The sequence below is a fragment of the Bacillus rossius genome, chromosome 8 (genome assembly GCF_032445375.1).
Source record: "Bacillus rossius redtenbacheri isolate Brsri chromosome 8, Brsri_v3, whole genome shotgun sequence".
NCBI classification, from domain to species: domain Eukaryota; kingdom Metazoa; phylum Arthropoda; class Insecta; order Phasmatodea; family Bacillidae; genus Bacillus; species Bacillus rossius.
The window spans coordinates 18,516,953-18,540,737 of NC_086336.1; the positions used below are offsets into that span (position 1 = coordinate 18,516,953).

Here is a 23,785-nt window from a genome sequence, read left to right on the forward strand (position 1 = left end):
AATTTCCAAAGGGGGGGCAATATACCTTTTTATAAAGAATCATCGATCCCCCCTGTTGAAGCGGCCCGGGAAAATTTGTATTTCAAGGTGGAAAATGGTGCTATTTAAGCAGTTTTATTATCTAAAAATTGATTAAACAGCACTTTATTTGCCCCCGTTTGCCCCCACTTCAAGGTTTCAGAGGGGGGGTGGGGCAAAATACCCTTGCCCCCCCCCCCTGTTGTTGCGCCCCTGGTACTGTGTGAGAATCCACTAGGGCTACTATTGTAGGCACATGTGTCAATAGTAATGTAAGTCGTTTAAATTTTAATTAATTTAATTTTTTTATTTATACCCCCACCCCCCCCCCCCCCCGGGTCACTTGTCAAACGGAAAATTTTTTTGTACCCACCACCTCACGGAATAGGATTCGAACTCTGAAACTCTGGAATGTGCCACTTGGTCCATAAATAACTAAACAAAATCCTCTCATTTACTTAGGCACAGTTTAGAAATTGTTCAAACTAATTCATATTATACTTAGGCTCAATACTAATCAATTTAACTCAATATTAAGCCTGTAAAAGTTTCCGTGAAACGAGTGGTTGAACATAACCTTAGTCATTTTCTTCAGTTAAGACTTATTATACTGGGTTCCTTACCATACTGGACTCTGCTCTGAAGATGGTGCTGTCAAAATTTTGAACTATGTCAAAATGCTTGGACATTTCTGTGGCTAAAATCATATCAATTATGTAGCCTCTTAAGGTCTTAAAGTGATCCCTTGACAAGCCTGAAAACACAAAGAAACATTAATTATTAAAATTAGTGTTCGCATCTATCACTATTGCGTGACTTAAATAATTAAAAATAATTTCCCTCTATATACTGGGAATGTTGCTGGGTATTACTTTTCTCAGTTAAAAAAATTATTTTAATATGACAGTATAAATATTTAATTAAATATTTTAACTGCAAGGTATTTTTTCAAAGCATACCAGAAAATGAATGAAAATAAAGTTTACTATACCAATAACTTTTTTGACTTAATATACTGTGTATTTGTTGTACATCTGTGATTAATAATTTTCTCCAAAGTAATTTCAAAAAATTTATTTTTTATTGTACATTTATGACATAGAGTTTGTAATCTTCTATATCGAGATAAAATAGTAGCATCAATGAGGAATGAAGGAGCAAAAAAATATATTTTTTGCTAATTTGATTTAAAATTAAGTGAAGTGTTTTATTAGTTTTTAAAAAGACCATTATCGGGAGTGACTGATATGTTAAAAATAAATGTATCCACAAAGTATTAGAATTTTTTGGGATAAACCATATGACAATCTAAGACAAAAACCACCAACGTGTAGATTCATGAAAGAGTTTGAGACAGTCGACGGCGGCTTCTAAAAAGGTGAAAACACCAGTTACTCTGAACCCTGGAGCTGAAGATATCAAAGGGCAATAATTTAGATGACAATTTTTTGTAGTTTTCCTTAACAAACACCCTTAAAATGTTCTGTACATAATAAATAATAGGTTTTATTTCAGTGGTACAAAATATTTATCCTGAACTCACCGGATAAAATTAAGGGTTGTGAATTTTAACCATGACGTCGTGCCTCTTTGCCCTTAAAGCCCGGGTCCCAGCCCTGTCCGCAGCACGCCGCAGCAGTGTTTGTGCCGTCACTTCCGTTCCGTGCGCGCGGTAGTGGCATCCCCGTGTCCTGTGCCCTATTTCATAAACGTTACAATTCTACAGGTGACAGGTGACAATGAATTGTCAGACATATTTACAATTCGACATATTATGTTCGTTTCATAAAATTTGACAAGTCTACACATATGTCACGACAAATATGTATAAATGTATGACAATTTGACATATAACTGTTTCATAAAAGTTTAAAGCTGACAGGTAAAAATGTGACAAATGTGTCACATCTGACAGGTAATACTGTTTTATGAAACACAGATATGTAAATTGTATTTAACAATTTTACAAATTTGTAGAATTGTCAGAGTGGAAGTGACAGGTAAACCATTTAGTGTCACCTAATGATTGGTAATAACAACAGTGCAATAGTGTGTTAAAATATTGGGTTAATTTGATGTGAATGGACATAATGGACAGTAGTAGTAGCAGTAGCAGTAGCGGGAGTGATGAAGAAAGAGAAAGACGAGTTCGAAGAATTTTTAGGCCACGGATTAACCTAACCTTCAATTTCAGTGACTTTGTCTTCAAAGAGAAATTCCGCGTTAGCAAGGTAACAGCTGAATACATTATAAATAGGTTAGGGCCACAGTTGCGAACAGAAACAAAAAGAAATCATGCACTTACTGTTCAAGAACAACTTTTGTGCGCATTGCATTGGCTGGGCACAGGAGCACAATATCATGTAAATGCAGATGCACATGGCTTATCAAAAGCCACTATCCACCGATGTGTAAAAAAGTTATGTCACTTACTGGTTCACACCTTTCTTGGAGAAGAGGTTCGCTGGCCAACTGAATCTGTCCAAGCAATTCCACAGCTTTTCATGAGTGTAGCAAACATTCCAAGGGTTGCTGGAGTTGTAGATGGGTCATTGATCAAGATAGGTGCCCCACATGATAATGAAGTCTCATTTGTAGACAGGAATGGCAACCATTCAATCAATATAATGGTAGTGTGTGGACATAACCTAGAATTTTTGTATTCCAGTGCTCGGTGGCCCGGTTCAGTACATGATGCACGAGTACTACGATGTTCATCGTTGTCACAACAGTGGGAAAATGGATGGAGACCATTGCCACATGCAATATTACTGGGAGACAGTGGATATGGATTAAAAAAAGTGGCTTATTACACCAAATATCCCAGTACAAATACCTCGGACAAATGCTCTTACAAGTTTTCTTCGAGCCTTTAAATCTACGAGACTACTGGTGGAAAATGCACTTGGTATTTTAAAAGAGAAGTTCCCATGCCTTAATCATCTGAGAATGCAGCCAGTGTCAGCATGTAACATTATCTTGTCTTGTATAATCGTGCATAACATTGAGAAACGCCTAGGATCAGAGGTGTACGAACCATATGAAAACGATGAAAATGTAGAAGGCGAGGCTGGGGAAACTCATGAGGATGTTGACGCAGCTGATCCAGAGGCTATTGCAGTATTGCAAGAACTGATACATGTGTTTGAACATTAAGTGATTTCTTTGTTTCTAGCCATATACATATCAATGAGTTTGCTTTGTATCATGCACTGACATTTCCATTATAATTAAATCAACAAATATTTATCCACTATTACAAAAACTGAAACGAATAATTAGGTACAAAATATACATAACTATTGAAAATTAACGTAAGCTTCTCTTGAAATGTCCGTTTAATTATTTTGGTTTCATTACACAAGATTATATACATCAGATGTTAATGTGTAGAACATATATATTAGTTATTTTCACATGTATTGTTAACAATGACAATAGCATCTTCAATTACACTGTTTGAAGCACCAAATTGCAACATTTCGGTGTTAACAGGAAATATTGTTGAATTAGTCAAATGAGCTGTAAATTCAGATGGCGGAAGGCCTGCTTCTTTCTCCATTTTCAGTAACTCTAGATCCATTTTATATGTTTCTCGTTTTGCTGTTTCGAGTTTCTGTACCAGTAATAACGTCTGCAGTTTAATTTTTTTGTTCATAACAATTCATATTCCTTCTTTGCAGAGTTTATGTTTCTTTTCCTTGTGTTGCCACCTGTGCTTGCAGATGGTGTTTGATGAGTACCGCTCAAATCGTCAGATGCATTTGAACACATTGGTTCAGCAACACCATCTGCATTATTTACAATAACTTCTCCAGTCTGATTTCCTAAATCCTCGTGGTATGCAAATGTAATTGCAGCAATGTCAGTCTCAGAAGATTCAGGAGCCATTATTCCTCCAAGAACAGGTGATTCTTTTCCAATAATGTCCATGATAATATTATCTGCCTCGTCATAAATACATTTCTTCCCACCTGCACTTCCCGTCTTTGTTCTATCTTTTTTCTCCTGGGCATGAAAAAGATTTAGGTTTTAGTAACTGAATTATAATATACATCCTATATCACTTAGGCGTGTTCCATTACTAGCAAGGCAGATACAAAAGATCAAATTTTTTAATTTTTAATTTTTATTTCTTAAACCATATTAATTAGACTACTGAGGCTAAATATGAAGTGTCATACTATATTAGCGGCTACTTGTTGCAAACACATGGAGGTAATTGTTAAGTCTACCTACTCATTGAATATCGGCTAAACTATTGATAATACAAGAAAGATTTATTAAAGAAAAATGCCTCTTTTGTTACGAAAATGAGTCGCCTGTAAAAACGTGCATGTGGCACATGTTTATTTTTTTCCGATTTTCGTAGATTTTCTGTTCCACAATCAAAACAAGCTAAATGTTACATGTAATTTGTACACAGAGACTAATCTAACATAACATCACCTAACTTAACCCAACCTAACATAGGTTTATTTACATTAGATTATGTATGCTTACGTTAAGTTTGTTAAGGTTTGGTTACTTTTGGTAAGGTTACATTATGTGACGTTAGGTTGGTTTAGCTTATGTTAGGTTAGTATCTGTGTACGAATTATAAGTCCATACATTTATATTGCTTGTGGAAATTAGAAAATCTCCGAAAATCAAAAAAAAATAAACATCTGTAACATGCTCTTTTTGTCTCTCGCGACAACTTTTCGTAACAAAAGAAGCGATTTCATTAATACACCTTGCTTCTATTATCAATAGTTTAGCCGGTATACGATGAGTAGCTATACCTAAAAATTATTCACATGAATAATTTAAATAATTAAATATTAATAATCTGGTACCCATACAATTTATACTTACAATCGATCTCTTGCGCCAGTTTTGCCATGTAGTATCCCTAAGATACTTCCAATCCCTTATAAAGGCTCCGATGGCTTTCGCTTTTTCAGTTACGCGTTTCCATGTGTCCATTTTCTGTTCATGTGTCAAACTGCATGAAAATCTTCCAAACAACACCTCCTTTTCCTCACGAATGAGGTTTAAAATACTTATCTTATCCACACTGTCCATTGTACTGTATGTGTGAAGGTTATATATGTCGCATAAATATTTTACTGCTTACTTTGTTGTGGTACAAATCGATTGTTCTTGAAAAGCAAAGGTATGGCAGGGTTCGATCATCGCACGCACCACTTGAAAGCCAAATAATGTTTTGACATACACGTGGCTGCGGGCGATCACTAAACAAACATCAATAAAAAAAATTTGACCTACAATTAATTGTCACATACGGTCGTGTTTATGAGACAGTTGTTTTTAATTGTAGCTATTTAATATTGTTTGCCTGTCAAACTCTTTTTATATGAAACGTACACTTGTAATTACAAATTGACATATTTGTAAATTTTTACTTAATTGTCGCATATGTCACGCCTGTCGAGTTTTATGATATAGGGCCCTGGTCTCCCCTCCAGTCCCGTCCGGGCCACCGTGGTGGCCAGACGCGGTCGCGTGTTGCTCCACTGCAAATCTCTCTTTGTTATTTATATTTACTGTTCATTCTCTTTTGTATCATGTGCGTGTTTTGTAGCAGCCATTTCTCAGTGGCCTGTGCTATAATAAATTGCCACTGAACTGTAAGTATTCCTTTGTGACTTAATCCGCCTGCCTCCTGTTTGCCTTGTCAAACATTCGTGTGTGCGGGAGGCGTGGCCACAGGCCCTCAGCACGTGGACCAACTGGTAGTCCACTAAGTGTTCGCTGCAGAGTGCTCCGCGCGGGCGAGGTCCTCGGTCAGCCACTGGGCCGGACGGTCCACTCCCGGAAGCCTTCTTTTCACAGACGAGAGAGCCTAACGCCCGATCGTGCATCTTCTGTTGTTTTTTTTTTTGGTTCATTGTAAGAGGTTAGGTTAGCTACATTATAAATACTTTAAAACATTGTGGACGGTTGATTTGGTTAGGATAGCTACATTAAGGTTCTGTGAAAACATGTAAACGGTTTCCTAGCCCTGGATAGCTACATATTAAAAAGTTATTTGCTAAGCAACCATAAAATGATTTTAAAGTATATTTAATGTAGCTATACTTACCTAATATAACCAACCATCCACATTGTTTTAAAGTATTGATAATGTAGCTAAGCTATCCTAATCGACAGCAAAATTTAATGCCACACCTGTTTATACAATGAGATAGACCGGAAAAAAAAAAAGCTAGCATGAACTTCTGGGAACTTCGGGTGTGGCTCTCTCGTCTGTGAAATGAAGGCTTCCCGTCCACTCCCGCCTCAGCGTGTGAGGCTAGCGCCAGGCACGCAACCACACAGTCATCAGCACGTCCGCCACGCACCCACCGCGTGACCACTATATCATTGTCATATTTTTTTGGAGAGTTGAAAAGTAGTATATAATAGGGGCGCCGAGCGCAGGTATCAGGTAGTGGATTGAAGATTGTCGGTCCGCCATCTTAGATTCTGACGTCACGGCGGCCATCTTGGATTGTGACGTCACGGCGGCCATCTTGGATTGTGACATCACGGCGGCCATCTTGGATAAGCGTAACGGGACACAGCGTAACGCGACATAACGTAACGGGACAAGTAGATCACGGCGGCCATCTTGGATCCGCCATCTTGGATCTGCCATTTTGGATGACGTCATTTCGTTTTCTCGAACATTCCGGCATTGTGTTATCGGCCATTTTGAATTATGACGTCACCGTTGCAATTTCCGTTACGGTCGCCATCTTTAAATTTATTATCCGATTTTAATGAAAAAAAATTTAAAAATTATAAAAAAAATTAAATAATACAATTTTTAATAAAATATTTAAAAAACAAACATTTACAACACGGAGCTCGGAGTCCTCGGTTCAAACCCGACAAGTGCAAAAAAATAAAAATGGCGACCGATCCTTCCCCCGCGGTGGCTGCAGGCATACTGACTCCCTCCACTTTTTTTCAAAGCATATATATATCGTCAGGTAGTATGACATAATGTCCGCCATCTTGTCTTCATCCACTGGAGACCACCATCTTGTTTTCGTCTGCTAGAGTGTGCCGATATCATGTAGTATAATTATCTGGTCACCACACCTTTGACCTTGACCTTGAACTTTGACCTTGACCTTGAAATTTGATATTGACCTTGAACTTTGACCTTGACCTTGAAATTTGACCTTGACCTTGAAATTTGACCTTGACCTTGAAATTTGACCTTGACCTTGAACTTTGACCTTGACATTTGACCTTGACCTTGAACTTTGACCTTGACCTTGAAATTTGACCTTAACCTTGAAATTTGACCTTGACCTTGAAATTTGACCTTGACCTAGAAATTTGACTTTGACCTAGAAATTTTACTTTGTCCTTGAAATTTGACTTTGTCCTTGATGTCCATCACGGATCCATCATTTTATGTTCAGTACATGCTACCAGGAGCGACCACCTGCTGGAGTACACCATCTTGTGCGTGTACTCGTATTACCATCATGCTAGTTTTATTCTAACATGCTACAGTGCAGTAATCATTTATTATTACTGAGGTACCCACCATCTTGAAATTTGACCGCCATCTTGAAATTTGACTTGACCTTGAAATTTGACCTTGACCTTGAAATTTGACCTTGACCTTGAAATTTGACCTTGACCTTGAAATTTGACCTTGACCTTGAAATTTGACCTTGACCTTGAAATTTGACCTTGACCTTGAAATTTGACCCTGACCTTGAAATTTGACCTAGACCTTGAAATTTGACTTTGTCCTTGTCGACCATCATGGATCCGAAATTTTATGTTCAGTACAGGCTACCAGGAGCTACCACCTGCTGGAGTACGCCATCTTGTGTGTGTACTTGTATTATAGAGTACATTTCCATGTGGATAATTTTATTCTAACCCGCTACAGTGCAGTAATCATTTATTACGGAGGTGCCCCCCCGCCATATTGAAATTCGGCCGCCATCTTAAATCATGTAATAATGTAGCTAGAAAAGCGGGAAAAATTCCAAAATTCATTAAATAAATCACTCATTAACTTACATATTGATTCGATCCGCTCCAGTCCTTGGTTCGATCCCTGGCCGATACAAAACAACTTTAATATTTTAAAAAAAGTACCACTAAAGTGGCAGGTTTAAGAAAATAAAATACAACACAAGTTCCTTTAAAAAAACTTTTATTACATACTACACTACTACAAGTACAAAAAAATACACAGACAAATTACTAAAGCCTTTTGGATTCCTCGATTCAAACAGTCTTCTTATTGTACGGACTAAGCCTTTTACATGACTTTAAATGTCTATCCGATCCGGTCATCACCGCAGCCAGAGACGGACTGAGTTCATATCACTTATATAGTCTCATTAGCCGGTACAACACATGAGTCAAATCAATAACCATGTTCATTATAGGTCTCGGAGCATTTTTTATAATGACGATGTAAGCCATCGAGACGTGAAATTAGTTTATTGCACTTATTGCACTGAAATTGTATTCTTTGAACATTATTAGAACAACCGCTTCTTTCATGTCTGCGAGCATTTGAGGTGATAGTAAATGATGCACCACAGTATTTGCACTGATGCGAAGTACGCTCTTCATTAATTGAAGTATTCAATGCTGATGAAACTTCAGCTGATGGTGGAACAGCACATATCGAAGTCTCCTTTAGTGTTGTCAGAGGCGTTGCCAACGGGATCTGCTCCAACATCGTCGGCGCTGACGTCATGGTTCCCGTAGTCGATTCTACATCCTCCATCGAGTTCGACGTTAAAGTAGGTAAAGATGCCATCGAAGTCTCAAGAACAGGCAATTACACGACTTATGCACCAGAAGAAACAAACTAGGTGATCCGTACACCGTCGACGGCAGTAACAAACTGAGCGTCCTGCTGTCTAGGACTCGTTTATATACATGCACCGGATGGAATAATACGCTAGTCAAATCAAGAACAATTTACTAAAATACTAGAGTCAAAACAACATTAAAAAAATAGAAGCACCATCAAAAAAGGAAGCACATTTGGAAGCATCATCAAAAAAGGAAAAACAATAGGAAGCACCGCCAACGAAAAGGCAGCACATTTGGAAGCACCGTCATCGAAAAGGCAGCACATTTGGAAGCACCGACAACGAAAAGGCAGCACATTTGGAAGCACAGGTAACGAAAAAGGCAGCACATTTGGAAGCACCGACAACGAAAAGGCAGCACATTTGGAAGCACCGACAACGAAAAGGCAGCACATTTGGAAGCACCGTCATCGAAAAGGCAGCACATTTGGAAGCACCGTCATCGAAAAGGCAGCACATTTGGAAGCACCGACTACGAAAGGCAGCACATTTGGAAGCACCGACAACGAAAAGGCAGCACATTTGGAAGCACCGTCATCGAAAAGGCAGCACATTTGGAAGCACCGACTACGAAAAGGCAGCACATTTGGAAGCACCGTCATCGAAAAGGCAGCACATTTGGAAGCACCGACTACGAAAAGGCAGCACATTTGGCAGCACCGACAACGAAAAGGCAGCACATTTGGAAGCACCGACTACGAAAAGGCAGCACATTTGGCAGCACCGACAACGAAAAGGCAGCACATTTGGAAGCACCGATTACGAAAAGGCAGCACATTTGGAAGCACCCACAACGAAAAGGCAGCACATTTGGAAGCACAGGTAACGAAAAAGGCAGCACATTTGGAAGCACCGACAACGAAAAGGCAGCACATTTGGAAGCACCGACAACGAAAAGGCAGCACATTTGGAAGCACCGACTACGAAAAGGCAGCACATTTGGAAGCACCGTCATCGAAAAGGCAGCACATTTGGAAGCACCGACTACGAAAGGCAGCACATTTGTAAGCACCGACAACGAAAAGGCAGCACATTTGGAAGCACCGTCATCGAAAAGGCAGCACATTTGGAAGCACCGACTACGAAAAGGCAGCACATTTGGAAGCACCGTCATCGAAAAGGCAGCACATTTGGAAGCACCGACTACGAAAAGGCAGCACATTTGGCAGCACCGACAACGAAAAGGCAGCACATTTGGAAGCACCGACTACGAAAAGGCAGCACATTTAGCAGCACCGACAACGAAAAGGCAGCACATTTGGAAGCACCGACTACGAAAAGGCAGCACATTTGGAAGCACCGACAACGAAAAGGCAGCGCATTTGGAAGCACAGGTAACGAAAAAGGCAGCACATTTGGAAGCACCGACAACGAAAAGGCAGCACATTTGGAAGCACCGTCATCGAAAAGGCAGCACATTTGGAAGCACCGACTACGAAAAGGCAGCACATTTGGAAGCACCGTCATCGAAAAGGCAGCACATTTGGAAGCACCGACTACGAAAAGACAGCACATTTGGCAGCACCGACAACGAAAAGGCTGCACATTTGGAAGCACCGACTACGAAAAGGCAGCACATTTGGCAGCACCGACAACGAAAAGGCTGCACATTTGGAAGCACCGACTACGAAAAGGCAGCACATTTGGAAGCACCGACAACGAAAAGGCAGCACATTTGGAAGCACCGGTAACGAAAAAGGCAGCACATTTGGAAGCACCGACAACGAAAAGGCAGCACATTTGGAAGCACCATCATCGAAAAGGCAGCACATTTGGAATCTCCATCAACAAAAAAAAAGGGCAAAAAGGAAGCACAAGTTACGAGATCTAAGTCTTAGTTAGAAATCAGAATACAAGAAATAAAAACATTAAATTCTTATAATTTAATTTATTTATTTTATTGCTTTACATTATACAAATTCAAGTAAAACAAGCCATTATTGTATGTAGCCAGCATTCCTCAGTTCCTTGAGTATGAAGGATATTTCTTTGATGCACGAATAGTTTCCTGCACAAAGCGACCCATGTAGAAGTCTTAGCCGGTCAACCAATATGTTTGGATCTTTCCATGATGTGTAATCATTCTCTTCTACCACCATCTTCCTTGCACCTTTATAATATTATGATCTCTGGTGTCTTCCGTTTTACCACCAACCTCAGGGTAACTTTCATGTTTGAGACGGCGATCATCACAAGCTTAATCAGATTTATTTAATATATCACGTCGTTTCCACCGTTTCGGTCTCAGGACACCGCTACATTCTTCGATCTTGGCAGCTTTAGGTGCTTCATCATAATCTATGTCTTTGTCAACAGCCTCAGAGTCACTGTAACAATCACCGTTGAAGGAATCGTCTTCACCCAATTTACCGTAATAATTCGATGATGATGATGTTGAAGTGTCTTCATCGTCTTCATGCTTCCTTTTTAGGAGTCCATCATTTTTACAAAGTAGGAAAGATCTACTTGAATTCGGCTGGAATATATTCTCACTTTACACGTTAAGGATTCTTCCATTGTCTTCATTCTTCCGTAAATCATCAACCTCCTTCAATTTAAGTTCTTTGTCGAGATCGGAAGAGCTAAGAAAATTATTGTCGTAATGCAGATCACTCTTCCTTAGGCTAGTAGATTCATCGTTGTCCTCTAGCTTGTACGCAGGTTTGGCGCTACAAGTTCTGCCATGTCTTTTTAGGCTCTCTCTCCGCGTAAACGACTTGCTACATCGAACACAACTTATCATATTGCGCAGTGGATTTTTAACACAGTCATTCTTCTCGTGTTGTCTTTTATTCTTTCTCAAGATAAACTCTTTACTGCAAAACTTACACCTATGTTCTTTCGATACAGCGTCAGATCCCAAATCGGAATTCATATTAGTTACTGAGACTAATGCCAGATGCCAATTGAGTGTTTTAAATTAGATGCAATACTTAAATAGAAATTTTTTCATATTTCATCAGCGAGAATTAATATATCTCATGCAAAAGTACTTTATGCATGTAGTTCTGCTTTTCAACAACAGATGTCGCCACATGTTGCTTGCAGGTAAATAATATTTAGTTCTTTTATGCGGGATGCGGGATGGTCACTAACGATCGCAAAAGAAGGATGGCTTCGCTAGACTCCAAGGAAAAGGAAGTTCGTCTTGCATGTTGGTGCTCCACAGATGTCTCATGGCGTAATATTAATTTGACTGAGTAATGATATTTTTTAATTCCACCTGATAAAAATATTGCAAGTTTTGATTTAGTAGCAGAAATTATCGAATTAAATGTAACTCCAAATAAAATGACATGTCTCATCAGACAAAAAAAAATCCATGCAGAGAGTGGTTTCTCAGAATAGTCAGAAACACTTGAAGAAACCACAGGAATGATTGCAAGAACACGGGAAAAACCATCAAAATATTGACAAGAATAATCAGGAGCGCACGGAGAAAACCACCATAATATTGACAAGAATAATCGGAAGCACACGGAGAAAACCGCCACAAGTTTTCTTTGATATCATAAAAATACAAAAAAAATTAATAAAAAATTAAAAATAAAAACGAAAAAAATTCAAACATTCTGCTAGCTTGTGAACTTCTCTTTGATGTGCAAAGTTAGAGTTCTAGTACAAGCCAGAATGTTTGAATTTTTTTCGTTTTTATTTTTAATTTTTTATTAATTTTTTTTGTATTATTATGATATCAAAGAAAACTTGTGGCGGTTTTCTCCGTGTGCTTCCGATTATTCTTGTCAATATTATGGTGGTTTTCTCCGTGCGCTCCTGATTATTCTTGTCAATATTTTGATGGTTTTTCCCGTGTTCTTGCAATCATTCCTGTGGTTTCTTCAAGTGTTTCTGACTATTCTGAGAAACCACTCTCTGCATGGATTTTTTTTTGTCTGATGAGACATGTCATTTTATTTGGAGTTACATTTAATTCGATAATTTCTGCTACTTAATCAAAACTTGCAATATTTTTATCAGGTGGAATTAAAAAATATCATTACTCAGTCAAATTAATATTACGCCATGAGACATCTGTGGAGCACCAACATGCAAGACGAACTTCCTTTTCCTTGGAGTCTAGCGAAGCCATCCTTCTTTTGCGATCGTTAGTGACCATCCCGCATCCCGCATAAAAGAACTAAATATTATTTACCTGCAAGCAACATGTGGCGACATCTGTTGTTGAAAAGCAGAACTACATGCATAAAGTACTTTTGCATGAGATATATTAATTCTCGCTGATGAAATATGAAAAAATTTCTATTTAAGTATTGCATCTAATTTAAAACACTCAATTGGCATCTGGCATTAGTCTCAGTAACTAATATGAATTCCGATTTGGGATCTGACGCTGTATCGAAAAAACATAGGTGTAAGTTTTGCAGTAAAGAGTTTATCTTGAGAAAGAATAAAAGACAACACGAGAAGAATGACTGTGTTAAAAATCCACTGCGCAATATGATAAGTTGTGTTCGATGTAGCAAGTCGTTTACGCGGAGAGAGAGCCTAAAAAGACATGGCAGAACTTGTAGCGCTAAGCCTGCGTACAAGCTAGAGGACAACGATGAATCTACTAGCCTAAGGAAGAGTGATCTGCATTACGACAATAATTTTCTTGGCTCTTCCGATCTCGACAAAGAACTTAAATTGAAGGAGGTTGATGATTTACGGAAGAATGAAGACAATGGAAGAATCCTTAACGTGAAAAGTGAGAATATATTCCAGCCGAATTCAAGTAGATCTTTCCTACTTTGTAAAAATGATGGACTCCTAAAAAGGAAGCATGAAGACGATGAAGACACTTCAACATCATCATCATCGAATTATTACGGTAAATTGGGTGAAGACGATTCCTTCAACGGTGATTGTTACAGTGACTCTGAGGCTGTTGACAAAGACATAGATTATGATGAAGCACCTAAAGCTGCCAAGATCGAAGAATGTAGCGGTGTCCTGAGACCGAAACGGTGGAAACGACGTGATATATTAAATATATCTGATTAAGCTTGTGATGATCGCCGTCTCAAACATGAAAGTTACCCTGAGGTTGGTGGTAAAACGGAAGACACCAGAGATCATAATATTATAAAGGTGCAAGGAAGATGGTGGTAGAAGAGAATGATTACACATCATGGAAAGATCCAAACATATTGGTTGACCGGCTAAGACTTCTACATGGGTCGCTTTGTGCAGGAAACTATTCGTGCATCAAAGAAATATCCTTCATACTCAAGGAACTGAGGAATGCTGGCTACATACAATAATGGCTTGTTTTACTTGAATTTGTATAATGTAAAGCAATAAAATAAATAAATTAAATTATAAGAATTTAATGTTTTTATTTCTTGTATTCTGATTTCTAACTAAGACTTAGATCTCGTAACTTGTGCTTCCTTTTTGCCCTTTTTTTTTGTTGATGGAGATTCCAAATGTGCTGCCTTTTCGATGATGGTGCTTCCAAATGTGCTGCCTTTTCGTTGTCGGTGCTTCCAAATGTGCTGCCTTTTTCGTTACCGGTGCTTCCAAATGTGCTGCCTTTTCGTTGTCGGTGCTTCCAAATGTGCTGCCTTTTCGTAGTCGGTGCTTCCAAATGTGCAGCCTTTTCGTTGTCGGTGCTGCCAAATGTGCTGTCTTTTCGTAGTCGGTGCTTCCAAATGTGCTGCCTTTTCAATGACGGTGCTTCCAAATGTGCTGCCTTTTCGTAGTCGGTGCTTCCAAATGTGCTGCCTTTTCGATGACGGTGCTTCCAAATGTGCTGCCTTTTCGTTGTCGGTGCTTCCAAATGTGCTGCCTTTTTCGTTACCTGTGCTTCCAAATGTGCTGCCTTTTCGTTGTCGGTGCTTCCAAATGTGCTGCCTTTTCGTAGTCGGTGCTTCCAAATGTGCTGCCTTTTCGTTGTCGGTGCTGCCAAATGTGCTGCCTTTTCGTAGTCGGTGCTTCCAAATGTGCTGCCTTTTCGTTGTCGGTGCTGCCAAATGTGCTGCCTTTTCGTAGTCGGTGCTTCCAAATGTGCTGCCTTTTCGATGACGGTGCTTCCAAATGTGCTGCCTTTTCGTAGTCGGTGCTTCCAAATGTGCTGCCTTTTCGATGACGGTGCTTCCAAATGTGCTGCCTTTTCGTTGTCGGTGCTTCCAAATGTGCTGCCTTTCGTAGTCGGTGCTTCCAAATGTGCTGCCTTTTCGATGACTGTGCTTCCAAATGTGCTGCCTTTTCGTAGTCGGTGCTTCCAAATGTGCTGCCTTTTCGTTGTCGGTGCTTCCAAATGTGCTGCCTTTTCGTTGTCGGTGCTTCCAAATGTGCTGCCTTTTTCGTTACCTGTGCTTCCAAATGTGCTGCCTTTTCGTTGTCGGTGCTTCCAAATGTGCTGCCTTTTCGATGACGGTGCTTCCAAATGTGCTGCCTTTTCGTTGGCGGTGCTTCCTATTGTTTTTCCTTTTTTGATGATGCTTCCAAATGTGCTTCCTTTTTTTATGGTGCTTCTATTTTTTTAATGTTGTTTTGACTCTAGTATTTTAGTAAATTGTTCTTGATTTGACTAGCGTATTATTCCATCCGGTGCATGTATATAAACGAGTCCTAGACAGCAGGACGCTCAGTTTGTTACTGCCGTCGACGGTGTACGGATCACCTAGTTTGTTTCTTCTGGTGCATAAGTCGTGTAATTGCCTGTTCTTGAGACTTCGATGGCATCTTTACCGACTTTAACGTCGAACTCGATGGAGGATGTAGAATCGACTACGGGAACCATGACGTCAGCGCCGACGATGTTGGAGCAGATCCCGTTGGCAACGCCTCTGATAACACTAAAGGAGACTTCGATATGTGCTGTTCCACCATCAGCTGAAGTTTCATCAGCATTGAATACTTCAATTAATGAAGAGCGTACTTCGCATCAGTGCAAATACTGTGGTGCATCATTTACTATCACCTCAAATGCTCGCAGACATGAAAGAAGCGGTTGTTCTAATAATGTTCAAAGAATACAATTTCAGTGCAATAAGTGCAATAAACTAATTTCACGTCTCGATGGCTTACATCGTCATTATAAAAAATGCTCCGAGACCTTTAATGAACATGGTTATTGATTTGACTCATGTGTTGTACCGGCTAATGAGACTATATAAGTGATATGAACTCAGTCCGTCTCTGGCTGCGGTGATGACCGGATCGGATAGACATTTAAAGTCATGTAAAAGGCTTAGTCCGTACAATAAGAAGACTGTTTGAATCGAGGAATCCAAAAGGCTTTAGTAATTTGTCTGTGTATTTTTTTGTACTTGTAGTAGTGTAGTATGTAATAAAAGTTTTTTTAAAGGAACTTGTGGTGTATTTTATTTTCTCAAACCTGCCACTTTAGTGGTACTTTTTTTAAAATATTAAAGTTGTTTTGTATCGGCCAGGGATCGAACCAAGGACTGGAGCGGATCGAATCAATATGTAAGTTAATGAGTGATTTATTTAATGAATTTTGGAATTTTTCCCGCTTTTCTAGCTACATTATTACATGATTTCAAGATGGCGGCCTAATTTCAAGATGGCGGGGGGGCACCTCCGTAATAAATGATTACTGCACTGTAGCGGGTTAGAATAAAATTATCCACATGGAAATGTACTCTATAATACAAGTACACACACAAGATGGCGTACTCCAGCAGGTGGTAGCTCCTGGTAGCCTGTACTGAACATAAAATTTCGGATCCATGATGGTCGACAAGGACAAAGTCAAATTTCAAGGTCAAGGTCAAATTTCAAGGTCAAGGTCAAATTTCAAGGTCAAGGTCAAATTTCAAGGTCAAGGTCAAATTTCAAGGTCAAGTCAAATTTCAAGGTCAAATTTCAAGGTCAAGGTCAGATTTCAAGGTCAAAGTCAAATTTCAAGGTCAAGGTCAAATTTCAAGGTCAAGGTCAAATTTCAAGGTCAAGGTCAAATTTCAAGGTCAAGGTCAAATTTCAAGGTCAAGGTCAAATTTCAATGTCAAGGTGTAAGGTGTGGTGATCAGATAATTATACTAACATGGTATCAGCACACTCTAGCGGACGAAAATAAGATGGTGATCTCCAGCGGACGAAGAAAAGATGGCGGACATGTCATACTAGGTGATGATATATATGCTTTGAAAAAAAAGTGGTAGGAGTCAGTCTGCCTGCATCCACCATTGAGGAAGGAGCCTGTCGCCATTTTTAGTTTTTTTTGCACTCACCGGGTTCGAACCGAGGACGATGATCGATATAATCAATCAGAATTCGAATAAGTTAATTTTTTGATGAATTTTGGTATTTTTTTCATTAAAATCGGATAATAATTAAAGATTTTCAAGATGGCGTCCAAATTTCAAGATGGCGACTGTAACAAAAATTGCAGCATTAATAGGATCCAATATGTCGGAAAACACAACGTCGGAATGTTCGAGAACACACACAATGACGTCATCCAAAATGGCAGATCCAAGATGGCGGATCCAAAATGGCCGCCGTGATCTACTTGTCCCGTTACGTTATGTCGCGTTACGCTGTGTCCCGTTACGCTTATCCAAGATGGCCACCGTGATGTCACAATCCAAGATGGCCGCCGTGACGTCACAATCCAAGATGGCCGCCGTGACGTCAGAATCTAAGATGGCGGACCGACAATCTTCAATTCACTACCTGATACCTGCGCTCGGCGCCCCTATTATATACTACTTTGAAAAATAAGTTAATTGGTTTAGGATTTGATCAAGTATTGAGTTCAACACAAAAATTAAATCAGTTTGTCCCTCGAGTTTATTTAACAGAGCAAGAGTGTTTAATAAATACCTTGATTGAATTACATTCCCAGCTAATAATTAGTACTGTCTGTTAGAAGTCTCTAGTATAGCGGTTGACCAGACATAAAAATGTAAAATAATTTAATTTTAGTTTGTAAATATGTAAGTTATCTGACGTTGAAGCTAAGAGTGTACCACTTTTCCCACTGTTTGCAGTCAAATGATTTCGTTTTGTTGGTGAAAATGATACATTTTTTTTTTTAGGATTGAGGGTATATCTCCCTCATCACACCCCCCCCCCCCCCCTTCCCCGCGTACGAATTTGGTTGTAGTCATAACGGTGATTAACACTTAACAATTTAAGACCCTCCAAGATGTCCACAACAAAGCGAGCCGAAACGTCAGGCACACCTTCATTTCCAAGGAAGCGGCCTGAACCGGGAAGCCAGTGACAGGTTAGTGACTCTGGCATCGAAATACTACGATGTAAATCTTATAGTATGAAGCTAAAGAAACTAATAAATTATTTTAACTCATGAAGCCACAATTTATGGTGCCTATAATGCGCTCTAGTGGTATGATTACGAATGAGAAAAAAATTCACTCCTATTCTACTTTTATTCCTTACATTCCTAAAAATCTGACAAATAGCGAGGTTTGTACTATATACCTAAATTACAAAATATTATCAATCAGTATCGAATAATCGAATTTTCAATTATTGATGAGGCGAAAATACTTATGGTCAAGAAGTATTTATCTCGGTTTGAAATTATGATGTGAATTGTTTAAGCAGCCACTTTCGTAGTTTTCCACGGTTTATACCGGGACAAGTCAAACGACTCATATTTTATCCCACTTAATGATGCTGTTAACATGAAATAGTCTACAAATATTAAAAAATAGATGGAGTTAAAAATAGATAAAACATCACATTCATTTGGCTTTAAGATTTATGCACCAAAATAAAAATCAGTTTTTTTAAGTGATTCAAATCAATATTTTGGTCAAAGTATATTCAGACATAAAATTGATTTATTTTGAAAGTAAAATTTAAAGCTATCCCAGCCAAAAACTACTTCGATAATTTCATTGCTAAATTTGAATAAGTAAGAACAGTGCTTATTAATCGACACAGTGGATTTGATTGAATATTGTTTCACTACTTTTATTCGAGCTGTCCAATCCGTCAAGAGCGAGGCCAATATAGACCTGTTTTACTGCAGACATTTACCTAACTTACTGGGTAAACGTGTTCAGTACTTCCCTGGACTTTGCAGGGCCCAAAAATTTTGAATAGGAATCTTAGCGGTTTGCTAAGGGGTATGGAATAACTTCCTGAGAAAAGATAGCTTTTCCGGTAGACTTTTAAAAATAAACCCTTCAAACAACGTTATATAACCAACCTGGAATTTAAATTTTGACCATTATTTTGCTTATTTATCTTTAGAAAAAATGATTTTATTTCCTGGTTAATTTTTCTCGGGTTAGTTTTATAAACACTAACGATAAAATCCTAGTGTTATCGCCATTTTATGAGGCAAACAATTTTAAGATAATTTTTTTTAATATGAAATTATGAACGCTAAATAAAAATGGAAAGCTATTGACTAGCACGTTTATTTACGTGTTAAAACTATTAAAGTCTTCCTTAGTTATGTGTAACATATTAGCAATTGATGAGAGTAATTTCGTGAATGCGATGGAAGTAAAGGAACGGATATGTGTAACAACCACGGTCTGCCATCTGTGGTGGATGGTCGGGAACAATAGTTCACAAAGCCAAAGGGAAACTTTATAGTATCAACTATTTAATCAATTTTAAACTTGATGGGCTATATTTTAATAAAATTCCTTCGGAAATCAGGTACAAAGACGTGGTTTAATATTTTTTTTAAATTTGTTTCGCTTTTATCGGAGCTGTTTCATTATATAGTTTAAAAATACGGTTTGTAAATCGAATAGTTCAAATAGTCAACGAAACTGCTCCAACAGCAAATTCTAGAAGCGAGTGCGGAAACGACGTGTGATTAACGTCTAGAAATGTAGTTAAAAACACAAGTTTGTATGTATATCACGCTCGGCATTATTTTATAGAATATACGTTAAATATCATGTCCGAGTTTCGTATATTTATAAGAGTATTTGCAAAATGAGATCACGTGACTTTTCTCGTTACAAAGGTTAGTTGTTACACATCACTGGCGAGTACTGAAAGACTCGATCAGATAATTTTTTCTTTCATATAATTTTGCCTTTCACGACTACGAAAAAACGCTTGAGTGGACGGGACCACTACTGGTATAGTGGGCTCTGAACCACATGGTTACCTTCTCGGCACCCACAAATTTGAGATAGTCCTGCCGGGCCGTTTGGATGGAAACCAAGACCCTCGTCGTGTGAGCGCCACCCCCTTGATAATATTTTTTCATATAGATTTTTTTTGACGTGATAACGTCTTATAAATCGTTGAACAACGGCTGCACGCACGAAAAATTGTCACGTTCCGCCTGAGCCGAGATGCAAGAACCGGCCAATCACCGTGCGAGAAAATCTTCTATAATATCAAACAGGATAAGGCGGGCTTTTTAACTAATTGTTCGTGATTATGTTTAAACAAAACATTTAAATTAAATTTGCAAAAAAAAAAAAAGTAAATAATATTTGAAAATTAAATAAAATACAATTTTTCATCAATGTTTCCTTACGAAGTTATCACGTAAAACTATCGTCCGTAAACAGACTTTACAGACAAACCCCCCCCCCCCCCTTTTTTTTACCATTGGCAGGATGACGTGCAGTATTTGTGGCTGTTGAGGACAAATACGAAAGCCGAGGGCAGGCGCGCGAAGCGGCCCTACCTTTGAAGATGTTGACCTGCGGGTCGCTGAGCGTCAGGTGGAACGACACGGAGGCGTGGTGCATCTCCAGCACGGACGTGTCGTTGTAGAGGTAGGCGAGCGGGTGCTCGCTGTGGCACAGGAAGGCCGTGTTCTTGCCCGGGTGGTCCACGTCGTGGCAGGCCGCCGCCACCAGGCACGCCGCCTGGGCCAGCGGGTCCAGGATGGCCGACAGTTTCTCCGCGGCCACGAAGAAGGCGATGCCCTGCATCACGTCGGCCGCGTGCGTCGAGTTGTGGTAGGGGTTGCTGCGGTGGTAACCGCTCTCGATCAGCACCAGCCAGTTCCTCAGCGTGGCCTCGTCGCATGCGAGCGTGGCGGCGGTGCCGAAGTGGCGGAACAGGCGCAGCCCCATGTGCACCAGCGGCCTGAGGCACACAGACCCCCGGCTGAACCTCCCTGGACCGCAGCCCCATGTGCACCAGCGGCCTGAGTCACACAGACCCCCCGGCTGAACCTCCCTGGACCGCTGCACCATGTGCACCAGCGGCCTAAAGCACACACACCCCCCGGCTGAACCTCCCTGGACCGCTACACCATGTGCACCAGCGGCCTGAGGCACACAGACCCCCGGCTGAACCTCCCTGGACCGCAGCCCCATGTGCACCAGTGGCCTGAGGCACACAGACCCCCCGGCTGAACCTCCCTGGACCGCTACACCATGTGCACCAGCGGCCTGAGGCACACAGACCCCCGGCTGAACCTCCCTGGACCGCAGCCCCATGTGCACCAGCGGCCTGAGGCACACAGACCCCCAGGCTGAACCTCCCTGGACCGCTGCACCATGTGCACCAGCGGCCTAAAGCACACACACCCCCCGGCTGAACCTCCCTGGACCGCTACACCATGTGCACCAGCGGCCTGAGGCACACAGACCCCCGGCTGAACCTCCCTGGACCGCAGCCCCATGTGCACCAGTGGCCTGAGGCACACAGACCCCCCGGCTGAACCTCCCTGGACCGCAGCCCCATGTGCACCAGCGGCCTGAGGCACACAGACCCCCGGCTGAACCTCCCTGGACCGCTGCACCATGTTCACCAGCGGCCTGAGGCACACAGACCCCCCGGCTGAACCTCCCTGGACCGCAGCCCCATGTGCACCAGCGGCCTGAGGCACACAGACCCCCCGGCTGAACCTCCCTGGACCGCTGCACCATGTGCACCAGCGGCCTGAGGCACACAGACCCCCGGCTGAACCTCCCTGGACCGCAGCCCCATGTGCACCAGTGGCCTGAGGCACACAGACCCCCCGGCTGAACCTCCCTGGACCGCAGCCCCATGTGCACCAGCGGCCTGAGGCACACAGACCCCCCGGCTGAACCTCCCTGGACCGCTACACCATGTGCACCAGCGGCCTGAGGCACACAGACCCCCCGGCTGAACCTCCCTGGACCGCAGTCCCATGTGCACCAGTGGCCTGAGGCACACAGACCCCCCGGCTGAACCTCCCTGGACCGCAGCCCCATGTGCACCATCGGCCTGAGGCACACAGACCCCCCGGCTGAACCTCCCTGGACCGCTGCACCATGTGCACCAGCGGCCTGAGGCACACAGACCCCCGGCTGAACCTCCCTGGACCGCAGCCCCATGTGCACTAGTGGCCTGAGGCACACAGACCCCCCGGCTGAACCTCCCTGGACCGCAGCCCCATGTGCACCAGCGGCCTGAGGCACACAGACCCCCCGGCTGAACCTCCCTGGACCGCTGCACCATGTGCACCAGCGGCCTGAGGCACACAGACCCCCGGCTGAACCTCCCTGGACCGCAGCCCCATGTGCACCAGTGGCCTGAGGCACACAGACCCCCCGGCTGAACCTCCCTGGACCGCTGCACCATGTGCACCAGCGGCCTGAGGCACACTGACCCCCCGGCTAAACCTCCCTGGACCGCAACACCATGTCCACCAGCGGCCTGAGGCACACAGACCCCCCGGCTGAACCTCCCTGGACCGCAGCCCCATGTGCACCAGCGGCCTGAGGCACACAGACCCCCCGGCTGAACCTCCCTGGACCGCAGCCCCATGTACACCAGCGGCCTGAGGCACACAGACCCCCCGGCTGAACCTCCCTGGACCGCTACACCATGTGCACCAGAGGCCTGAGGCACACAGACCCCCCAGCTGAACCTCCCTGGACCGCTACACCATGTGCACCAGCGGCCTGAGGCACACAGACCCCCCAGCTGAACCTCCCTGGACCGCAGCCCCATGTGCACCAGCGGCCTGAGGCACACAGACCCCCCAGCTGAACCTCCCTGGACCGCTACACCATGTGCACCAGCGGCCTGAGGCACACAGACCCCCCGGCTGAACCTCCCTGGACCGCTACACCATGTGCACCAGCGGCCTGAGGCACACAGATCCCCCGGCTGAACCTCCCTGGACCGCTACACCATGTGCACCAGCGGCCTGAGGCACACAGACCCCCCGGCTGAACCTCCCTGGACCGCTACACCATGTGCACCAGCGGCCTGAGGCACACAGACCCCCCGGCTGAACCTCCCTGGACCGCTACACCATGTGCACCAGCGGCCTGAGGCACACAGACCCCCCGGCTGAACCTCCCTGGACCGCAGCCCCATGTGCACCAGCGGCCTGAGGCACACAGACCCCCCGGCTGAACCTCCCTGGACCGCTGCACCATGTGCACCAGCGGCCTGAGGCACACATACCCCCCAGCTGAACCTCCCTGGACCGCTACACCATTTGCACCAGCGGCCTGAGGCACACAGACCCCCCGGCTGAACCTCCCTGGACCGCTACACCATGTGCACCAGCGGCCTGAGGCACACAGACCCCCCAGCTGAACCTCCCTGGACCGCTACACCATGTGCACCAGCGGCCTGAGGCACACAGACCCCCCGGCTGAACCTCCCTGGACCGCTACACCATGTCCACCAGCGGCCTGAGGCACACAGACCCCCCAGCTGAACCTCCCTGGACCGCTACACCATGTGCACCAGCGGCCTGAGGCACACCGACCCCCCGGCTGAACCTCCCTGGACCGCTACACCATGTGCACCAGCGGCCTGAGGCACACAGACCCCCCGGCTGAACCTCCCTGGACCGCAACACCATGTCCACCAGCGGCCTGAGGCACACAGACCCCCCAGCTGAACCTCCCTGGACCGCTATACCATGTGCACCAGCGGCCTGAGGCACACAGACCCCCCGGCTGAACCTCCCTGGACCGCAACACCATGTCCACCAGCGGCCTGAGGCACACAGACTTCCCAGCTGAACCTCCCTGGACCGCTACACCATGTGCACCAGC

At 42.8% G+C, this 23,785-nt stretch overlaps 1 protein-coding gene across 1 annotated transcript in view; it reads right to left on the reverse strand.

Moving 5' to 3' along the window:
- LOC134535262 (3',5'-cyclic-AMP phosphodiesterase 4C-like) overlaps positions 1-23,785 on the reverse strand; it is a 128,623-nt gene that overhangs the window by 62,591 nt on the left and 42,247 nt on the right. Inside the window, exons 9-10 of the mRNA XM_063374334.1 lie at positions 20,476-20,882; positions 642-772 (exon numbers count right to left, since the gene is read on the reverse strand). Coding sequence (XP_063230404.1) covers positions 642-772; positions 20,476-20,882 — 538 coding nt within the window. The remainder of the gene's footprint in view (positions 1-641; positions 773-20,475; positions 20,883-23,785) is intronic.